This window comes from Python bivittatus, unplaced genomic scaffold, assembly GCF_059951505.1.
Source record: "Python bivittatus isolate LINGU-HERP-01145 unplaced genomic scaffold, Pbiv_v1 ctg000330_np1212, whole genome shotgun sequence".
Classification (NCBI taxonomy): Eukaryota; Metazoa; Chordata; class Lepidosauria; order Squamata; family Pythonidae; genus Python; species Python bivittatus.
The window spans coordinates 34,063,394-34,087,416 of record NW_028277058.1 but is presented as its reverse complement, the minus strand read 5'-3'; the positions used below and the strand labels follow the sequence as shown (position 1 = coordinate 34,087,416).

Below are 24,023 nucleotides of genomic sequence, written 5' to 3'. Positions count from 1 at the left end.
TGCAATGTTCTTTGATAGGGATGTTGTCCTAACCTCCAGGGACAGAAGATCTTTCCAGTGAAGGAGCTGCAACACCAGTCCCCTGGATATCTGCAGGAGAGTTGTGAACCAGGATGGCTTAGTCCACTCTCATGATATGATGATATAGTGTCTTAGGATCAAGTTAACCTGTGGAGGACTTTTGATATGAATAGTAGGGCATTAATAATGAATTTTAACCACAGTCACATGAAAAAATTATGTTATGAAGTAATCCAAACCTGAATATGGTGTGCGTGTGTGCATTTTATTGAAGTTCTGGGCTGAACAAGGGAGTACTACCTTGAACCAACTGATTAGCAATGAGTATTTTAAGGATTCTGAGAGGTTATATACTAACTTAACTAAATAATCTGTTCAGCAATATATTTAATGAAACATGTATGGTCTAGATGCTTTATCAGCTTCAGAGGCACCTCAAATACTTGGATGTTTAGGAGATGCTATATTTGAAGTAAAAGTGTCATTCAATTTTATGTAAAATTAAAGAATATGACAAAGGTTAATATTGGTAACACATATACTCTCTGGAATAAGGAACTGAAAGAGCCAATCTTGGGCTCAACGTTTAACAAACGTAAAATATGACTTTGGGATGAAGTTAATTAATCATAAAATGTTTTATTGTGTTTAATAGCCTCCCCAATAATGTTTGCAAAGGATGGATATCGGACTTCTCATGACGCAGCAATACATTTGAGGGCTCTGATTTACATAATGTGGTTGGGTTGTTTAACAGCCCCTTTCTGGTCTTAGGTTTGCTTACATGTTAACACAACTTTGGGGAAAGATGTTGTTAAAGATGTAAACGTGACACTGAATTATATTCCAAAAAATATGGAACTTGACATTCTATGAAGAATTTTGGTTCTTTCAAGACTGGCTAAAAGAATCATTCTACAAAGGTGTAAAGTAAACAACCCTGCAGATGTTAAAGATGAGGATTCAAGAGACATGGTTTGTTGATTTTTGAAAAGCCTTTTTACTTAGAAATGGGAAGATGGAACATTGTGTTGGTATAGATTTAAAGGACTATGTTAAGTGTATCTCAATAGTACACGTAGCTTTTAAAAAAATTAATTTTTTATCACTCTCTAATGCACATACATACATGTATTTTTTCCTTTCACCTGTGTTATCACAACTGAATTACTGTTTGTTAATAAACAATTGAAAAATTAAAAATTTGAACAAAAAGAGTAGGATTGGGAAGTATATAAAAGGTGGTCTAATCACCTGTACAAAAACGCACCTTACAGTGACTATAAATTGCTGCCTGCAAAACATTGGTACTGAATATTGGGGGGGGGGGGGGGAGTGAAGAGATCAATGGTTTTCCACAGTGCCTGAATAAAACAGAAGTTAAAGGTAGCCCTCATTTTGCGACCACAACTGGGACCAGCAACTTAGTCGCTAAGTGAAATTGCGATTGTGCTTATGATCTTCAGCTTTCCTTTGCTTTATGGACCTGCAAAGTAAATGCAAGGATTGGTTGCAAAGTTACTTTTCCATCACTGTCATAGCTGCAAATGGTCGCTAAACGAGGACTACCTGTATTTCCACGTGGAGGATCCATTTCTAGGTTCCTTTGGAACTGAGGCTAATTTATAGCCATTTTTTCTGTGTGAAATGCTCCAGCCCTGGAACTGTATTATAAAAAACAGAAGAGAATATGACTATACTCTCCTTTGTTGATATAGTAGACTGCTAATGATTTTTTTTCCCCAATAAATCTGGCTTCTAGACTTTGTGAGAATCTTGTCTTCTTAGTTGTGAGTGGCTGCTAAGGGCTTGACATTAATGATGGAAACTGGATATGTGTACTTTAATGCCCTATCACTAACTTTGTTAGGACCAGGATTCTTTGATTTTCTTGCTATCTTTTGAAGCAGTGGGGAGGTTGTTTCCTGCTTCCCTGATACAGGAGGAATGTACAGATGTTCAGCACTATAATATTTTGCAAACTGCCATCATCTTTCTTAGTCCTTGAGAAGCCCATTACATCTCAGAATAAACTGTATATAACCAGAGGTATGACTCACTAGGGCATCTGGAGGCAAAGTAGTTAGTGAGGCTGATCCAACTGCTGGTGCTTATGCTTAAGCTGGCCACAGTAAAGATCTGAGCAATGGAGGCCTACAAGTCCATTCTGACTTTTTTTACTTATCAGTGAGTATGTATCTCCTTTTGCTTATGGCACAAATCACAGTAGTGGCTTTGAAATCATTAGAGGCTTTCTTTGAATTGGGGAATATTAGTTCCAAACCCACAATGGCAAGCAGGAACATTGAGAAGGATGATCATCCCAATCTCTGTATCAGACTTTCCTAAAAGAAGTCAGAAGCAGATGAGACAAGATTGCTGGGTAATCACTGTCTGCAGCATCTAACCATCAGAGCGGGCCTGTAAAAGCCTGTTGTTGATCACAGAGGACTGCTTTGGAACTATGGGAAGTGTATGTCCCCAATTTCCCTTCTGATGTGGGGGAATCCATGAATTCCTAAATCTTATATTTCTGGCTGTGGTAAAAGCAGCATTTAATCCAAGAAATGCCAGATAAACTAAGGATCAGTGGCAATGGTAGCAGAAGCAAGACTGGCACTATGTACAAGTAGTCCTCAGCTTACATCCATTTGTTCAGCAACTGTTCAAACTTGTGATGGTGCCAAACAAGGGGGATTTATGATTGGTCCTTAAGAGTTCTGGCTGTTGTAGCATCCCTGTGGTCATGTGATTGCAATCTGGGTGCTTAGCAACCAGCTTGCAATTATGTCGCAGGAAGCCACGGTCACGTAATCATGATTTCTGTTGTTCCCTGCTGGCTTCCCACAAGCAAAGTCAATAGGGAAGCTGGCAGAAAGTTGGAAATTGCAGTTACACGAGATCCTTGCTTAACAACCTGCACAGTCCCCTGCTTAACAACAGCAACTGGGACTGCCATTGCTAAGTGGTGCAGTCATGTGACACTGTACTTTACAACCGCATTGCTTAATGACAATTCTGGTCCCAATTGCTGTCGTTAACGAAGGACTAATTGTATGTGGTAATGCCAATGGTGGTTGTGATGAAACTGAGGCCATTGTTTGAGTGGTAATCCATTTGAGTGAAGATCACAATATCTTTTTCTTCTTTTTCAGTGACAGTATACTGCGTGAAACAGTTCAGTCAACGAAGATATCACTGGAAGGACCCAGATAGGTGGGTAAGTTCCTTCTTTTCTCAGTTGTTTAAGAGACTGATAGGGTATGGCATGTTCTCGGTACAGATGTGGGCCTGTTAGGTGAGTCATTGTGAGGGCCAAATATGAAGAAATCAAAACTGAATTCAAAGCATCTGGTGTTGATGAAAGGTATAGTGTCTTCTTCCAAGACTGAGCATAAAGACTTAGTGACCAATTGCTTCATCCCAAAGTCTGGTAGTGTACAGATATTTACAATATAACCATTTCCAAGGCAGAAAAGGCAAAAACAATGTGCACCTTTTTGGAAGCAGAGCTTTGGAGGAGACCATAGGCCACAGCTATGATAGAGAAAGCAATACTACAGCTTGCTGGACCTCCAGAATGAAATATGTAAGAATTTTTCTAAGAGATAATATGACAATGGAGAAGGAAGATGAAGAAATAAGCTGCAAGGTTCAAAACATAATGGAGTAAGTGAGCTATTTCCAGGTTTATAACTGCTTCAGCAGTTAAAAAAAGCTTAAGAGAAAATGGATCTAAGCCTCTAGATATGTTCAATGGGATCGGCGTCTCATCCATAATCTCTGCTCCAAAGAATCGGGTGAGACTTCTATGCAGGTACAAACCCCATGTATGAGACACACAGAGGTCACAATGAAGTGTCCTCTATTTCTAGATTCCTAAGATTGCTTGCAAAAACTGTATCCCAAAAAGTCTTGTTCAGGTGATGCATCTGGACATAGAACTGAATACAGAAACAGGAGTGAACAGCTGCTTCCCTCTCCAAGTTACGACTGAGATTTCAATAAAGAGCCATGGGTACAGCATATCTATCTGCAGCTGGTGAGGTTTTACATACATGTGAAAGTTTCCAAATGAGCTGGAAACACTATTATCTGAACAGGACTAGGACAATTAACTGTTTTGAAATTTTTATTTTTCTATAATGATCTATCATTCACTTAAAATCAATGTAAGCATGTACTTACAGCTATATATAAGGATATACATTTGGTCTGAATGCAAAAACAACAAACAAAAAAATGATACTTACTCAAAAGGGAAACAGTTCTGAATGTAAGAGAAGTTATTCCCACTCCACCAAGGAAAATTAATAAACAAAGACTCAACTGCCAGCATTAGTGAATTCTTAACAAATCAAATATGACCATTCTTTTTAAGTTAACTGGAAAAAGTAATTTCTGCTTCAGGGAAACACAATAACTATTGTCCCAAACAACTAACAGTTGAATAATGCTTTTCTTCAACAATGGTGCTCAACAGAAAGCTTTCGAAAGCATTTACTGTTTTTAAAAAAAATATTACCTGTGGGGAGAACATGTATGGTGGTTTGTGACAGGCCACTTGTTGGCACACCCGCTTGTTGGAGAGGGCTTGTCTGTGCTGGATGTAAGGGACGAGCAACAGATGGGGCTGATAGGCCTATTCCAGATGTGTTAGATTGGTTCTGGTTTTGTTTTTTGCCGTCTGTTTAAGGAAAAACAGATAACAATACCTGGAAAAATGTCTACTACTGTTCCATTGCAAATCGTTTCCTGCAGAATATTTCTTAATCAATTTGTTAACATTTCTACACAATGATAAAGATATGTATTCTTATTATTCTGCATAGTGTGTTGGCCTCCTTCGATCTTCTATGCCACAAATATTCTCACATGCTATGAATGATAACTGGGATCTGTCAGGGTTATCTGACAGAAATATTGCCATTCACATTAGATAACACCATTATTAATCTGTAAGAATAGAAAAAAGGAGGAGGAATTTGCCAGATGAAAAGTATGAATTTGTCCCTTTTTAGTGAAAATTGTTGAGAAGATGATTGGGCTTCAGTTCCAAAGGATCCTGAAGCAGATGGATTATCTGGACCCATTTCAGTTGGGCTTCAGGCCGAGTTTCAGTACAGAGACAGCACTGGTCACATTTGCTGATGAACTGTGGCAGATCAGGATGGGGATAGTGCATTTATTGTGCTCCTTGATCTCTCAGTCAATTCTGATACCATCAATTATGGTGTTCTTCTGGATCGGCTGCAAAGCTTGGGAGTAGGGGGTACCATTATGCGGTGGTTCTCTTTTCTTTGTGGCCAGCTTCAGTTGGTGTCAATTGGCAAGGGAGAGAGATTGAGTTCACAGTCCCTTACTTGTGGGTTACCTCAGGGTTCAATGGTGTTACCCCTTATTAATATTACATGAAACCACTAGGAGAGGTAATTTGTCCATTTGGAGTCAGTGATAATACCTCAACTATACCTCTCAATCCCAGGCCAACCAAGAGATGCTGACAAAGTCCTGTCCCAGTGTCTGGAGACTGTGTGGGTCTGGATAAGGAGGAACAGACTCAGCTCAGTCCAGACAAGACCAAGTGGCTGCAGATATTTGGGCACTCTGGGCCTTGGTATTTTCTATTTTTGGCCTTGAAGGGATTGCATTTCCTCATTTGGGGGCCATCTTTGGACTTACAGTTCCTACTTGAAGAGTAGGTAGCAGTTGTGGCCAAGACGGCCTTTGCACAGGTGTCTCTAGTGTGCTACTTGTACCCTTTCCTGGAACAGGAGGCCCTCAGAGAGTTGCTCACCTCATTTAGACAGTCAGTTGCCTCATGAATTACTGTAATGCACTCTATATGGGGCTGCCTTTGAAGACCTCTTGGAAGCTACAGCTGGCCCAGAATGGAGTGGCATGAACAACGATGGGCATGCCTCATTATGCTTATGTGACCCCATCGCTCTGTGAGGTGTGCCTGTTATTGGTTGGCTTCTAGGTGTGATTCAAGGTACTGGTTATCACCTATAAGGCTCTTCATGGCATAGGGCCTAGTTATTTGAGGTACCACCTCTCTGTTTCTGGTGAGATCAGGCAGGGTGGGTGTGCTTCAATTAAGCATTGTCATCTTGTGGGATGCAGGAGGCATGCCTTTTGTGTTGTAGCACCTGTGCTTTGGAACAATACTGCCTCCCTCTCCCCAACCAAAGATACAGATGGCTCCCTCTGGTGACATTCAGAAAGCCAATAAAAACCTGGCTATTTTCCCAGGCTTTGGGTGGGAGTGATGCTTGAGCCCCTTCTGGATGGGGTTTTTGTTTAGAAGTTTGTTTTCCAGCCACTCATGATTTCTTCTTTTTCCTTTTTTTTGTACATTTCCTGCTTTTTTAACTGTACGCTGCCAGGATTCATCGGGAGTTGGGCAGCTTCCAAATAGTATGCATGCATGCATGCGTGTGTAAATCTCTCTCTCTCCCTCTCTCTACATAAAATAATGTAATATGTAACACATTTTCTCCTATCTGAGATACATATTTTAGGTTACATGCATAGGAAACATCTTGTTGCAACGAGTTAGGTAGATTCCTGCTTCAATACACCATAGAGAGAACATGAAATGTGAACAAAAAGTCAACTGACATTTTTTAACACCTCTGCTATCTATGATATTTCCTTTCCCACTTTTTATCTATTTTTAAATTTATGTTTTAATTTATACCTGCCTTTTTTTGGACTCAGAGACTCTGTCAGCTAAAATGAATTGATATAAAATTCATCTGACTGACTCGGAAAATTTTGTAATAAAGGCTAACTAATCCAAGCAGCAGAGTAAAATTGCCAGCATTGTAGAATATGTTCGACTGACTCAATCTCACCGGATTCACATAGGCAGAATCTCTGGGAAACTGAGATTTTATGAAACCTGCCTTCTAAAGTCTCCAGAAATGGAATAGTATGTAAGTTAAACAAACAAACAAATAATAAGGAAGCAGTCAAATGGCAGAGTGTTAAATCAGGCTCTGGAGAATACCCATTGATATTAAGAAAACATAAGTGAATACGGACAAGCTGCTGGACTAGGTCTTTGGAAATCTCCAAAGGGGCAATATAAAAGCTGTATGGCAGCAGTATATGCAAATATATTCTGGCTGTGGACATCCCATAAATGTTCATGGTTGATTTGGCTGGCTAGGAGTGTATCCCCCTCCTCTCTCACCTCTCCATATGCACATCCCTCCTGAAGAGGATAACCATCCCAGATAAAAAAGAGCATACTGTTCTTTGTTCAAGGATATATGACAGTTGTACTCTCCTCCAAGACCTCAAAAATGCTGTGTCCATAACAAAATTCACACAATTAAAATCAAAACCAAAACTAAAAGCTTGATGAAAAAGATTTGTTGTTACTATCTTCTTAAATACTGGGAGAGTTGGAGCCAAACATAATCTCCTTAGGGAACCTGCTTAAATATTCCACTGAAGTAGAGTCCAGTATTTCCCATGGCAGACAGTTTTGAAAAGCTCTTGTTGGCTTTTTTATGTCCAATCAAAATTTGTAATTTCCTTGTAATTAAAACCCATTGTTTCTTGTTATGTCTTCTTGAACAATTCTGCCTGTCTTTACAAAATAGCTGTTGAGATACTTGCTGATATTTGTCATACCTCCTTTTCTCTTCTCCAGCCTAAACAATTTCTCCAACTATTCCTTATAACGTTTCCCTTCCAGGCCCTTTAATGATTTGGCTGCTCTCCTTGACATGTTCCAATATGTCAATGTTCTTCCTTAATGCATGTCTCATAATGGATGCAATATTCCAGGTCCAGTCTAACCAACACAGAACAGAGAGGAGCCATAACTTCTTTTGAACTTGACACTATTCTTCTTTTGATGCAGGATAGCATTTGGATTTTTTGTAGCTGCATCACAATGTTGGCTCATCTTCAACTTGTGATCCACCAACACATCCAGATTCTTTTTGCATGTATTGCTGCTCAGTGTGCCCTTCCATCCTATATTCACACGTTTGATTTTTTCTACCCAAATGTAAGACTCTGCATTTGTCTCTATTAAAATTCACCTTGCTAGTTTCTACCCATTGTTCTACCTTGTCAAGATCCTCCCAAATGTTGAAATGGTCATCTAATGTATATGCTATCCTCCTTATCTTTGTGCTGTCTGCAAACTGAATACTTTCTAACTGCTCATCCAAGTCATTTATGAATATGCTGAATAGTAAAAGGCCTGGTGCTTCACCTGACACTTCTAACTTAATACAGATCCATTGACGTACACTTCTTAGGTATGACTGTTCAACGATCTCTGTATCCATCTAATGGCAGCATAGTCCTGTTAACCTTTTGTTACCTTCTCCACTAGAATCTCCACAGGAGACTTTGTTGAATGGTTTGCTGAAGTCAAAGTACACTATGTCCACTGCATTCCTGAACTGGTCACTCTATCAAAAATGGTGTTTAGGTTGACTTAGCATGATTTATTCTTGATAAACCGATGCTGGTTCCTGCCAAGCAATGTATTATTTTTTAAATACTCACAAACCAACTGCTTAATAATCTGTTCAAGAATTTGCCTGGAAATGAAATCTAGCTGACCAGTCTGTAGTTACCTGGGTCTTCTGTTTCCCCTTTTTGAGGATAGGAACAAAAATAGCCCTACTCCAGTCTTTTGGTATTATATTTGTTCTCCATGATTTCTCAAAGATAACAGAAAAGATCTCCACAAGCTTTATCAAAACTTGGATGTAACTATTCTGGTCCTGGACTCTTAAGTTTGTTTATGGTAGCCAGGTGTTCCCTAACCTTCTCTTCCTTATCTTGGGTTGCCACTCCCTCCTTTTCTCTGTTGGCCAATTCATGATAGGAGGCAGTATGACAGATAATCAAGTCCTATTTAGGATTTTAAAACTCAATGCCAGAACTTTAAATTGTGTCTAGTAAGCAACTAGTGGCCAGGCTTTGTACAGGCATTATATCATCCTCATTCCTTACATTGCTCAAAAGCCTGACTATTTTGTACCAATTGCAATTTCTGTCCACATTTCAAGAGTAACCACATGTAAGAACAGCGCTGTAGTCAAAAATGGTTCTGTACAGTTCATTACGCAGAATTATACTAAACAATTAAAATGGAACTTGCATCTTACATTGATCCATATTTTTAAAAAACATTCTTTTAGTCTTTTACAAAGATAGTCCAAATCTTTGGTCTATCATAGCACTTAACAGTAAATATGTCTAATAACACCTTGGGCAAAGAAATTTATGAATGTGTAAACATCCATGGGCTGCAGTCATAAGAATGCATTAGGTGTTATCATGAACTTTTAAAACTAACCCAGTTTTTAATAGTGTTTTATAATGAAATCATTCTAATTAACAAATAATGTTTATCTTTGATTATAACAGCTTCCAAAATTCAGATGTTGCAACATAGCCCATTATTAGCTCTATTAACCAAATCTTAATCTTATCTTTGGCCAGGCATATCTTCTCTGTTACCTTGAGAAGAACCATCATCTTCATCATCCAGCGTGAGATCAATTACTCCAGCTGCAATACCTCCTGTAGCCTTTCCAGTCTGGAAAATGAAAAAAACAAAACAAACTAAGAAAAAATTACCACCATACCCATTATTTATAACATGTTTGTCAACTCCCTTTTAAGATTGCTAAAAACAACATAAATTATTCTCACTGAGATCCATGGGATTTTAATTTCTCTTTACTGAAATATACCATTAGTTTTAATGGACATAATTCTAGTACAACTAATTTGATGCAATACAGGTGAAACTCGAAAAATTAGAATATCGTGCAAATGTTCATTTATGTCAGTAAATGACATAAGGTGAAACCAATATATGAAATAGACGCATTACATGCAAAGCGAGATATGTCAAGCCTTACTTTGGTATAATTGTGATGATTATGGCGTACAGCTTATGAAAACCCCAAATTCACAATCTCAGAAAATTAGAATAGTGTGAAAAGGTTCAATATTCTAGGCTCAAAGTGTCCCACTCTAATCAGCTAATGAATCCATAACACCTGCAAAGGGTTCCTGAGCCTTTCAATGGTCTCTCAGGCTGGTTCAGTAGGAATCACAAGCATGGGAAAGACTGCTGACCTGACAGTTGTGCAGAAAACTATCATTGACACCCTCCATAAGGAGGGAAAGCCCCAAAAGGTAATTGCAAAAGAAGTTGGATGTTCCCAAAGTGCTGTATCAAAGCACTTCACTAGAAGGTTATGTGGAAGGGAAAAGTGTGGTAGAAAAGGTGCACAAGCAGCAGGGATGACTGCAGCCTGGAGAGGATTGTCAGGAAAAGGCCATTCAAAAGTGTTGGGGACTTTCACAAGGAGTGGACTGAGGCTGGAGTTAGTGCATCAAGAGCCACCACACACAGACGGATCCTGGACATGGGCTTCAAATGTGTTCCTCTTGTCAAGCCGCTCCTGAACAACAAACAACGTCAGAAGCGTCTTACCTGGGCTACAGAAAAAAAGAACTGGTCTGTTGCCCAGTGGTCCAAAGTCCTCTTTTCTGATGAGAGCAACTTTTGCATCTCATTTGGGAACCAAGGACCCAGAGTCTGGAGGAAGAATGGAGAGGCACACAATGCACGATGCTTGAAGTCCAATGTGAAGTTTCCACAGTCTGTGTTGATTTGGGGAGCCATGTCATCTGCTGGTGTTGGTCCACTGTGCTTCATTAAGTGCAGGGTCAACGCAGCCGTCTACCAGATTTTGGAGCACTTCATGCTTCCTTCTGCAGACGAGCTTTATGGGGATGCTGACTTCATTTTCCAGCAGGACTTGGCACCTGCCCACACTGCCAAAAGTACCAAAACCTGGTTCAATGACCATGGGATTACTGTGCTTGATTGGCCAGCAGACTCGCCTGACCTGCACCCCATAGAGAATCCATGGGGCATTGCCAAGAGAAAGATGAGGGACATGAGACCGAACAATGCCGCGGAGCTGAAGGCCGCTATTGAAGCATCCTGCTCTTCCATAACACCTCAGCAGTGCCACAGGCTGATAGCATCCATGCCACGCCGCATTGCGGCAGTCATTGCTGCAAAAGGGGCCCAAACCAAGTACTGAGTACATATGAATGCTTATACTTTGCAGAGGTCCGATATTGTTCTATTTGTTATTGATGTCATGTAATATTCTAATTTTCTGAGATTGTGAATTTGGGGTTTTCATAAGCTGTATGCCATAATCATCACAATTATACCAAAGTAAGGCTTGACATATCTCGCTTTGCATGTAATGTGTCTATTTCATATATTGGTTTCACCTTTTGAGTTGCCTTACTGACATAAATGAACATTTGCACGATATTCTAATTTTTCGAGTTTCACCTGTATAATAAAATCTTAAAAATTCACCAGAAAAATAGATTAAGATTAAGCACCAGCAATATTAAAATTAGAATAAATGCCTTGAAGGACAGCAAAGGCCTTGCAAAAGTCTTGATAAATAGTGACATATTTCAAAATGGTAAAAACTTAGAAAAGAGTAGCCAATTTAATTTTGTATTCTAGAACGCTCCACTTTATTTTTTTTTATTACCATGATAGTTTCGAGTAAATATTTTAGGATGACTATACAGTTCTAAAACATTGCAACTGGTTTGTTACAATTACAACACAATGTGGTTTGGCTCCAACATTAAAAAATCAGGTAAAAGTGATAAATATCCATGTTTATAATACTGTGAGGTTGTTTTAGAAAGAATGTTAAAGTACTCTATACATTTTAATACAGAAACAGCAGACACCATAGAAATTGAAAACAAAAATACTTTTCTACAATTACAAAGCACAGTAGCATGAAATAATTTTGAAAGGAGCTCAGACTATTTATATACTACTAAAATTCTTGTGTCTCTAACATTCAACTGGGTGAAACGGTGTGTCATAGGGCAAGAATTTTTGAACCAAGATACCTCAAATGGGTTAATTTACAGAATGCATCCAAATTCTGGGACCCATTACACATGTGGGATTGAAATTTGGGAAATTTGTGGCTCCTTCAGCACTGCACTGCGAGTCAGCCCAGGTCCTGAGATCATTATGAGCGTATTCCTGACCTCTTCCCCCTGTCTTCTGCACCCAATCAGCTGGCAGCAAGGCCTGACAGGCAAGTGGCGATTGGCTGCTTTGGAAATCGGGCAGAAATCTGAAATCTCTTAATGGCAGTTGGCAGTGAGGAAAGGACAAGGGAGTGACTCAAATGCCTACTGGCAAGGTAGAGCTGGTTGGGGGTGCCAGTGGTCAATGGGTGAGCCTTCTTCCTCCTTCGAGGAAGGGGGCCTTGGGGACACACTGGAATGGGGAGTGGGGGGAGTTTTCCTCACAGTCCACAGCTCCTTTGGTTCCACCTCCCCCCAGCAAAGTGGCAGGCAGTTCCGTGGGTCAGAGGAGGAGGAAGAGGGGGAGGAGGCAGCTTCACTGGGCCTCTCTGCAGGATTGTGAGGGGAGGACAAATGGTACAAACTTATATATGGAAAGGAAGGGAGGGAGGGAGGGAGATTTCTGCCAGCTTCCCACTAGCAAAATCAAAGGGGAAGCTGGCAGCAAGTCATAAGTTGCTCACACTCCCACTGCTTTTTTATCCTTGGTCATTCTGTTTCTCTGTTTAGGTAAGGTAGTATCTCTGAAACGATGACGATCTAATATGCTTATAAAAATGAAACTGATTTCAGAGAGAGAAAACCACACATTTGTTTTTATAACCATTCCTAGCAATCTAAACATTCAGTTATGTGGTATAATACGTTGATCTAGTATAGAATTATCTATTTAAATTTAAGAATAGCTCCTACCACCTTCAAAATGACTCAGAATTCAGTTTCAATATTGCAATTGCTACAAAATGTGTTCTTAGTGTAATCAGAGTAAACACCAATTGAAATTTTCAATAACTTTTACTTGGCATGCACAAGAAAAATCACTTAAGACAGCAGTGCAAACAGGAACAAGCAAAAATACAGATTTATACCATTACCAAGCCCAGAACAAGAAATATGTAGAGTAGTAACAAAAAGCCCGAGAAAGCCCAGTGAGCACAGAATAGACTACAGGGAGCCCTCACTTAATGGTAATTGGGACCAGAATTTCCATTGCTAAGTGATGTGGCCATAAAGTGCAATGTCATGTGATCATGTCACTTATCAATGGTAATTCTGGCAGTCCCCGGTTACTGTCATTAAGCAAATCACTGTGGGTCATTAAGCAAGGACCTCACATTACCATGACTTCTGACTTTCTACCAGCTTCCCCGCTGACTTTGCTTGTGGGATGCCAGCAGGGAAGTGTGCAAATTGCAAGCACGTGACCACAGGATGCTGCAATGATCGGAAATGTGGGCCAGTTGCCTGGATTGCAATCATGTGATTGTGGGGGCACTGCAATGGCCAGAACTCCAAGGACTGGTTTAGTGCTGTCATAGTTCTAATGGTTGCTGAGCGAGCGGTCGTTAAATGAGGACCACTTGTAATACTACTTCGTCTACCACCAAGCTTTATGTAACTTAAGCAGTAGCTGTTGTATATCCCAACAATAACCTAAGTTACTGTTCATTGAATTAATAATTTTGTTGCCCTTTTCTGTAAGTTTTTTCAGTTTTAGGATATCCTTTTTGAGAATGGTGAACAGAATTGTACAAAACAATCTTTTTTATAACCATGGTAGTTTAAACTTCAACTCTTTTCTTAATGATCCATTTTTTCCCAGCTGCAATACACTGAATTTAGGTCCCCAACCCTTTTTCACTATTAATGCGATTTGTAGTTGAGATCATATGTTTATACTTCCAATGCTGAAAAATAAGTCTTTAAGCTATAAATAGGGCATGGAGAATCCATTTGATTTGTTCTGATATCAATTTCCATGCAATGGGAATATATTTCAGAAGAATGTCAATATCTATTATATTAAAAATTACCATGGGGGTTAACTTTTGGAGGAGTTATGTTAGATGCAACTAAGATTATTGGGAACCACATGTAATTTTGGATCTTCGACTACTTAGTAGTTTATACTCTACTGAATTGGAGGGGTTTTTTTTCCGGATGCTCTTCATAGCCTCCTCAGGTTTCCACTATCCCGGTTAGGTTTCACCATGAACCTTGTTACCATGACATTTTCAAGATAATTCATAATCAAGATAAATTGTCCAGATTTTATCATACAGTATGGATAATGCCACTTATTTCTTTTCCAGAGCAAAAGCTGTGTGCTGGCTACTTGCTTCTTTTATTGCTTTTGAACGAGTCACCATTCCATAAGACAGCCAGTTTTCCTATCCCATGACTGCTACCTTTACCCTGAGCCTTTGGTGAGGAGGATGAAATGGACTGATAATTTATTACAATTAAAAGAAAAACTTTTTTTTTAAATGGAGAAGAGGAAAATTTATACAGGATTACCCACAACTGAATATTTGACAAGGAACACTATGTTTGTTTTTACCAAACATGTAAAGAAGTGCACATTCTTTTCTACTTTCTCACTGTTTAAATTTCTAAAGTCCATAGAACTGTGCTATGTGAACTTGGATATAAAATCTTGGTTTCATTTTCTAGTTTGGAGGAAATGTTTGAATCAAAGTTTCCAGGTTGAATACCATAGAAAACTATTTCAATAAACTAGGAATTATGTGTGAAAACTAGGTACATGAAAGGGAGAGTGAAAGAGGGGGTAGTAGCAATTAGGTTCATTTTCATTCATAACTATATTTCTTTCTTGTTAGCTAATTTAGATTTAATTTCTCATTTCTATTTTAAAACTATGTATCTCACATTAATTTCTATTTTTTTCTAAAAGAGACCAATAAATCTGTAAATAATTCAACTGCAAGTTCCTATTTCCATCAATAACATTAATAAATAACAGAACAGAGTTGTTACCTATTTTCATCAGTAACAGCTGCAATCTTTCCACAGGTTTACTTACAGATTTAATGGTCTGATTAAATTAAAATTTTGTTCAGGTTTTCCTTTAGTGAGTACTCTTATAACTATGTTTTTAATATATTATCTTTTAAATGCATAGTTGGTTCAACTGAACTTTAAAAGGAAAGGGCATTACTCCAGAATAAATTCTTTAAGCAGATGGCACATTTTCATATTCACAAAATTTTCTACTAATGTTAGCTGTTACACTTCTCTTTTAAACCAAACTAGCTTGAAATTATTTTATACAATTTTGGAAAATTAAATTTGATCACTCCAATATTTTTGCAAATAATGTCATAAAGGCAACCACATTTTAGACTGCACCGCTTCCACTTTTCTATATACATATATCCATTGCTATTTTTTTCCAGAGTGGGTAACATCATGCAAAGTGCAGAAAAGCAATAAGAAGTAGCAAGAAAAATAAATTCATGCACAAGGTAAGAGAGAGAGATAAAATAAATCTAGTTTAATATACATAACATCTTTCCATTTGTACCCCTGGAAACCATCCTTACTTTTACCACATACTCAGACTTATTCATACATTGATTTTGTTCTTTAAAATGTTCACTTCTCTCTTTTTGAGATGTAATCGACTCCACCCAACCATGACTACTTCAGTCTCCCTTTTGTTCTCAACTCATATATTCTTCCTTCATATACTCATATACTTCCTTCATATACTCATTTTGCAATTCATTCCTCATTCACTTACTCTATATGATCAAATCCTACTGTACTGTACTTTTATATTTAATCCACATTTATTCACTGCCCATTGATGATTCTCTCTAGTTTTTCCACAAGTGCTTCTTAAATTACTAATTCCCACTACATTTAACATACTTTTATATTTCTTCTGACATACCCAACTCTTACTACCATATAAAAAAATTGAGAAGGAACATACTTTTACAATTACTCTTGTTTCTTTCATAATTCACTCCTCACAACACATTACAGACTACCCACTACCTATTTGAGTTTGCACTTATTTCCCTATCTTTAATAAAAATTCTGCCAGGCTACATTAATTCATGTACTTGCTTTTTTTTTTTTTTTTGCTATTTATGTATGATTTAGAATTCACTTATTTTCCCTGTCAAACACAACTACCTTGGTTTTTGATGCATTAATTTTCAGACCTATGGTGCTCATTGGAATATACATCACAATATGATAATGTAAGATTCACTGCATATCATTTGAGTGCTCAGTCAAAAACATGGCATGGTCTGCATACATGCACATTTACATCCCCAACCAACACATTTGTTATGTCATCATAAGCATTCTTTATATATTTATCCATGAATATACTGAAGAACCAAGGAGGCATAATATATCCTGATCATATTCCCTGTTCAGTGCTGAACCAGTCATTAAGCTTTCCATTTATTTTCATTCATGTTTTACTTCTGTCATATGCTGTTATAACATCCAGTAACCAACTATCAATCATATTTGTTGATGACTTCATGCAGAACCAGGATGAAGGAAGCAGACTGTCCTGATTCTTCTTGATCTTTTAGAGGCCACTCCATAAGCAAATCACATCCATATTTTAAACACTTCCTATATTTCAGCCTTTTTAAAACATTTTTTAGCATTCTTATAATATTTATGATTCACTTTTTCTCAACGTTTCCTTAAACATTCATAACATTGTTTCAATTTCACTTTTTAATGAATCACTATCATTCCCATAAAAATCTCTAAAATACTCTTTCTAGATCTCCTTTGCTTCTGCTTCATACTATGTCATTTCATCATGTTTATTTTTAATTCATTCATTTTGATGGGGGGGGGGGTTAGCTCTTTTCACTCAATTTTCACAATTTATTTCCGTCAAAATTGCTCTATAATTCCTTTGCTTGTTTTAACTGTTCCTTGCTTTCTGTTGTAAGAACTTTTTAAAATACATTATAATCCTTGTAACAACTTTTTAAACACACTTATACACATTATCTATACTTTGTCCTTATTTTTTGCAGCAATAATTCTATTATATGCATTTCCCCCCTCATCCATAGCCTCTTCATCTTTCCACTAAGCATGCTTTTCATACTTCCCATTAGTATAACTCCACACATTCTGAGGCACTTTATAAAATAATTATTTTCACTCAGTTGAAAGTAGCTTTCTTATGTCCACTTTCCATTGATTCTATTAGGAAAATAAGCTATCTTCTAATACTTTTGTACTATCTCTTCCTGCAGTCATTCTACTTTCAACTCTTTCATTTTCCTCTATATCTTTTTCCCCAAGATCTACTTCTGACCATACCAAAAATTGGTTAATCCAACACTCATGACCTCTCATCACCTTTATAATCCTTCCCTGATCTGCTCAACTTTCACTGTAAACAAAGCAACCTTTTAGAGTCATTTCTAGAGCATGTGTATGCATGAATAGACTTATGCTTAAACCATGTATTTGAAACATTGGCGTTGTTTTTACAGCAGAAACCAAACAATAAACATTCATTCTTGGGTCTCCAAATGGCCAGATTATTTTTTCTGTCTCTCCTATCTTGTTCCTACCCATCCACTGACATCATCTAGTGGAGTAATTCATACTCCTGCTTTACATTCACTCAGAATTTTACACAATTTCATCCAACTCACACTCGATTTATTCATTACCACCGTATTTTGGAACATAATGTGACCTTCACTGTAAAGATATGATATGAATCAATTGGGGCATGTTTGGGCCAGTATGTCGTAAGTGCAATCTGTAAGGAATGAAACCACTGAGGCAGGAACCAATGATGTCTTCGCTAGAGAGAACTGTTACATCAAGGGTGCCTCTCAAGGCCAGCAAGAGAACAGCCTTCTGGTTGACTTGGCAAGGGAGGAGAAAAGGGTATAGAACTCAAATGCAGGGGCACAACTATACACAGGTTTTGATTCCTGCGTACAGCAGAAGGCAGCATCTTCTGAATGTAAGTATACCTTCTGAGTGTTAAATGCAATGAAGTAAATAATCTAGCCATGTTATCTATAATATAAGGCAGGAGAGCTACAATTTTCAGCTGTGTCTACACGAGCTTAACAATTAATCTGTCTGCTACTTACCCCATCAAGATGCAAGGGCAGTCTCCACCTAGAGCTCAAGGATCAACTAGAGCTGCATAATCTTTCACAATTCCTAAGATGGTTGTCCAAGTTGCCAATACCTTGCCTCTGTATCTGAATCTACCAGTATCCCATATGGACCAGTTAATACAAACGTTGAACCACCTAGGCCAGCAGGTTGGACAGAATCTACCAACTGGTGGTCCCCATACCAGTTTTGGCTGTTGCTGGAACAGGTGGAACTCTCCAGCACCTCTTTGGCTGACAAATATGATGGGAATTCAAGGAAATTTATGACCTCCTTTGTTCAATGTGCAATATGTGTTGCTCTGAGACCTCATGATTTCCCTGCTGACTCAGTTCAAATGAGAGAGCTGCAGAATGGGCAACCCCTGTTCTGATATAGAACAGCTGATAACTGAGGATAACTCTGAAGATCTAATAAAGCAAGTGATTCCCATCCATGAATACATTAATACATTCTCCTGACAAGATGTTTGGTGCAGGAATATTCTCTTGACTTTTAGCTTAGCTCAGGTTGCTTCTAATTCTTTTTGCCAGCAATTGCCTTAAAACATGCTTCATGTCAAGAGGAAGGAAAGAAACAACGTGGCCATTAACAGACTATAGTTTTCAGCATATTGTTTCCCTGATATGAGAATCAAAACAAAAAGAGTGAAATAAAACTGAGGACTGCCTACTACTACTGAAATTTTTACTAGCAAAAAACTGATTCCCAGCAACTATAAAGCTTTGTGTGCACACCACTATTTGTTGCCTAAAGCACAAAGCTCCTAAGCAAATCCAAAAGTTAGAGGATATAAAACAAGAGAACTGTAATTGGAAATAGCTGCATAAACACAGAAGCAATCATGATTAGTTTTAGCTTTATAAATTTATAAATACTGTACTATTTGAAGAGCTCTCTAATTGTTACAACTGTTATCTGTCCCTTGTAGAGAAGAACAGCTGACTACTCTAGGATTGGCAGATTCTGTTGTTCAAAAATTATGTCATATACTAAATAAATAATAAGGAAGTAACATTTACTTTTTATTAACACTTGAAATAAAAACTAAATTATAAGTGCCCAATAAGCAATTACAACATCTGACCTGATTTGCTGAATGGAAGAAAAATGTAGTAGTCTGCATAGAAACAAACAAACCAGCATACCTGTGATGGCACCTCAGCTGCTTTCTTATTTGCTGAATTATCTGCTGCTGGTGGTGGAGGTGGTAACAACCTGGATGTCTGATTCTCTAAGGAGACCAAGGAACAACTTCATTGCATTGCCTAATGAACACACTTTTAAAAACATATAATTATTTTAATAGCAACTGCAACCGGAAACATGTTCTTGTTTAACATGATTATTTTCACTAAAATATCTGAACAGCAACAGATCAGAGTCAGTTACTTCTTTGAAATCAAGAGATCATACATCTCTTACGTATCCAGTCAAATGGCAAAAAACAAAAACAACTTACCAACTCTAGCTGTGGTAGTGTTTGTTTCAGAAGGAGCTGAATTGTTGAAGGCTGATATAGGAATCTTCATTTGTATGGAGCTCCTGCTGATGGGTGGAGTATATATTCCTGAAGTACTCACAGTAGCCAAAGTAGTCCTTGTGGCTTGTGCAACAGGATGTGCTGTTGAAACAGCTTGCACTGCAAGGGTTGTCCCTATTGAACAGCCAACACTAGCTGGAGAGTTCCTCTGAATGCTCGAACTGGACACTGAAGGGCTATTGTTTGGTTTTGCTGAATTAGCCGATGATAGAGACAAAGGAGTTTTGGTTAGATTACCAACATTTGATTGGCTTTGTACAGGTATAAATTCAACATTGCCAGATTGCTGATTAGTAACCAAAGTTCCCGTGTGACCTTGCAGGAGCTGAGGCTGAGAGGACATTGCAACAGGTACATGCAGGATTACTGGCAAAGACTGCAGTGAAACAGACATTGGCTGTGTGTTGCCTCCAGCTACCTGGCTGGTACCAACTACTGTTGCAGTGTTCGCTGTGGGAAGAACAGGTGTTGTCAAAGATCCAGATGTGAGGGATGCAGAAGTAACTGGTGTTTGTGGCTTCGGATGTCCACTGACTGGAGTCTGTGGAGTAGCAAGAGAAGCAGCAGACACTATAAAGAAAAAGTTAGAAAATTTTGTGTCAAATCAGCTATTTCATAATATAGCAAAATGAAATTAAATGACAATTTTATCATGGTAATCAACATATTTATTATATTTTTAAAAATTCATGTAAAACATGAATCATGATATGGGCTTTATTAGATATTTGATGTCAACAAAATAAAAAGTATAAACCATTATTATAACAAAAAGACATTCTTGAAAACTTACTTATTTCAGGCTTAACATATTGTGAAAAAGTGGCAAAGAAAGCAAAAGAATTTAATGCTTGCTATATTTTAAAAAGCGGAATAACTTTATACTAGTATACAGATATATCAAGGTATTATTGTTTCATTATAGTTCTTCTATGAAAAAGAACGGAATATTAAATTGTTATTATAGCATTTTTCTTTTTTAATTTGGTTTTAAAGATACTTATGAATAGACTAAAACATTAAAAAAAGAAAAAGATTTACAAAGTTAATAAGAATGTTCAAAATGTTAAAAAAATGTTCCTCTATTATTCTACCAATAATATTAAATTTAAACAATATATTCAAACAGATAAATCAATCTGGTACTTTAAAAACTATTATTCAAATCAAGTCAGAAATTAACAAAAACAGTAAGTCAAAATAATAAGAATTGTCAAAAAAACAAGGATGAAACAATCCTTTCTTTATCATCAATCAAAATTTGCTGTTTCAAGATATTATGTTAAGAGAAACCAAACTTCAGAAGTCTATGTGCAGAAATATAAACCATAAATGGTTTCCAAGTTAAATTTAGTAACGTCTGATACTGACTTTAACTTGGAAACCATTTATCAGACATTTTTAAAATATGAAGTTATTTTCTGACATTGATGTATATTTCCAGAGCATGGTTTGCCAGTCTTTTTGAAGGAACTGAATTTAATACCCAATGGGAAGCATAAATTATCTTAGCCGCTGTTATGTACAAATTCCAGGGCCTGGCCATGGAACAGATCATGCTCATGTGCAAGTTCCAAGTTAAGCTAAAACAGAAGAAGAAAGGCAACCAGTTTCCACAGTATGATCAATACAAGCATATACCCATAATTTTTAAGGAGAACACCAAGAATTGCTTTGAAGTCCTGAACTTCATTGATCGGGAACCAGAGGAACTGGGGAATGAACTTAACAATCTCTTTGATGGAGGTGAAAAGAGACTGCTAAAGACCAAGAGACAGAATAAACCAATCTGGATGTAAGAACAGATGACTGAAGTTGCCAAGAAAGAAGAGAAGCCAAAGGCAAGAAAGACAAAGATCTTGTTAGCCCTTTGGGGTAGGCCAGACTAGAAATCAGCTCCACAAGTTTGACAGGAACTATACTTTATTGATATAGGCTATAGTAAGAGAATCTTGAAAGCCTGACTGCATTTTCCCTTCCCTCCCTTTTATACCCCAGAGTTAAAGCAGAACCAGTCTGAGTTTCTTCCTAATATTTTCTTTGTTTCCCAGGCTTAAAGAATGTTTCTGCATACATTTTTGTAACTGTTGCTGCATGGTTTCTCCAAGGTCATCTCTATGGTTCTCTATACCACCTCCCTGGTTAGACTCAGTCTCCCCTCCCATAAAGAAAGAAAACACCAGAATGGAGTCATGGGAGTAAACTACAGATTCACCCCCTTGCTTGGCAGCTCCCCTGAGATCACTTGACAAGTCCTGTAGTACAGAGGTAGGAGTAGGCAATCCCCCTCCCCACTCTCATATATTGTTGTCCGAGCTGACTCTCCCTGTCCTCTTCTGATGGCTCCCCAGGTCTGCCCAACAAGTCTTGCAGCCCAGAGGTTGATAGAGCTAGGGACACCCCCCCACACACACAAACCTCCAGGTGCATGATGGCCTGTTCTAGAGAGCCCACCATGGTGGAAAGCAGTCTTCTTTATCCTGGGACCCACAGATACAGATTCCCTGTAATCGGTGGCAGATTACGGGGATGGGGCTTCCCTGTGAATTTTAGATGAAACTGGCATACAAGCCATGGGGTGTAGACATCTGTTATGCTTTCCCATAATCTAATTCCAGAGAGCCTTTCCAGGGAATCAGATATTCCAACTATTTCCCCTTGTGTCTAAAGTCCAGAATAGCTTCCACTTCATATTCTTCCTCCCCAATCACTAGAATAGGATGAGGCAGAACTGTTTTAGATCATTTTAGCTGCAGTGTGTGTGTGTGCATCTGTTCCCTCCTGCACAAGTAGCAATCGGTGGAAAAAAGGATGAAGCTTCACTGATGCAGACAATTGTAGATGAAAGGGCACTGGGTTTATTTGTTAAACAACTGGAAAGGGGCTATTTGAGTACAGCTTTTTGGAGGGTTGGGCAAAAGACAAAAAATTAAGATGAAAGCCACATCAAATCTTGTGTGAGAATCATATAAATATGATTGATTGATTGATAGATAGATAGATAGATAGATAGATAGATAGATAGATAGATAGATCTCCTACTGCAATCTTGGCACCCTCTTGCATGTGTTTGCAGTCTGCCTGCATGCAGCATTGAGCAAATCTTATCACTCCTTTAAGAGGAGCTGAGCAGCCTGCTTCTCCTGCAGGAAATCTGAGGCACGAGGAACTGCAGATGTAGGAGAGCAAAATGCAAAGTGGAAACTAGATTGCTTGAAAGATAGATATGTCAATGGAGGAATACACTGAGTTATAGTAGGCAAATTCTGCAAGAAGCAACAGTTTATAGACCAATTTTCTTGCTGACAGATATAGTATTTTAAATATTTCTCCAATATTTAGCTTACTTTCTCAGTTTCACCATTAGAGGCAGGATGATTTGAAGACGATAAATGAATTTGAAGATGACAAATGAATTTGAGTGTCTTCCAAAACTTAGAAGTAAACTGAGATCCGTGATCCAAAATCATAAGACAGACTTGGCCTCAGTACCTAAAAATGTGGCCTTAAAAAAAAAAAGTCATGCCTTTTCTTGGATTGATGGGAGGCTTTTGCAAGGAATGAAATGAATCATTTTGTAATGCTTGCATACCTCTGTGCGGGGGATATCAGTAATAAAATCCATTTGTATGCCTTCAGGAGAGATCCAGTAACCCAAATTGTCCAGTTGGGAAGATCAAATGCACAGTTCTCCTATTTAGGAAAGCGTTTGTGTTTATGGAATCTCTCTAAGACACTTCTGACATGGATCTCGTGCAAGGAAGGGTCTTCCAAGAAGATGTCATCCACATACACCATTACATATTTGTCCAAAATATCAAAAATATTTCATTCATGAAATCTGGAGACTTTTATAATAACAGAGTCTTGCAAGTCTGATTGTGCTGCATCTCTTCCACCTTCTTATATTCCAGTGAGTTAAGGTGGTGTCTGCCTGAGCTGCTTCCAAATGTTATCTTGTTGCTCTGGATTTAAAAAATCTTAGGTAGGTAGGTAATGGTTCTTGCTTATTTCCATCAAGGTCATCTTCCTTACTCTCTACAGGTATCTTGTCTCACCAATGTATTTCTCAGCATTTCAACAATGCTATTTCTCAGCTTTTCAACAAGCCCTTCTCGAAACCGGTCAGTCAGAGTCAACTTATTCCACATGACATCCCTAGCAAACAAATACAAACTTGAGATGTATACATGAACTCTATGTTGACCTTGTTTTAGCTTGCAAATCTCCTGATTAGCTGTTGCTCCCCTACCAGAATTATCAAATGATGCTTTAAATCTTTGCAAGAAATTCTGGTAACTGTCCAGTACTGGATTATTGCCTTCAGTGATGGACACAGCCTATTGCTTCTTCTTTCAGCAAACTCAGCACAAAAGTC

General features: G+C 38.1%; 1 protein-coding gene across 3 annotated transcripts in view; it reads right to left on the bottom strand.

The window, feature by feature from the left end:
- The window catches only part of ATF7IP (activating transcription factor 7 interacting protein), a 103,753-nt gene that overhangs the window by 6,878 nt on the left and 72,852 nt on the right, over nt 1-24,023 (bottom strand). For all 3 annotated transcript variants that reach the window (XM_007427708.3, XM_007427707.3, XM_025166346.2), the window contains 4 exons: nt 19,565-20,215; nt 19,251-19,336; nt 9,523-9,601; nt 4,547-4,708 (listed from right to left, as the gene is read on the bottom strand). In XM_007427708.3, the coding sequence (XP_007427770.1) occupies nt 4,547-4,708; nt 9,523-9,601; nt 19,251-19,336; nt 19,565-20,215 (978 nt within the window). The remainder of the gene's footprint in view (nt 1-4,546; nt 4,709-9,522; nt 9,602-19,250; nt 19,337-19,564; nt 20,216-24,023) is intronic.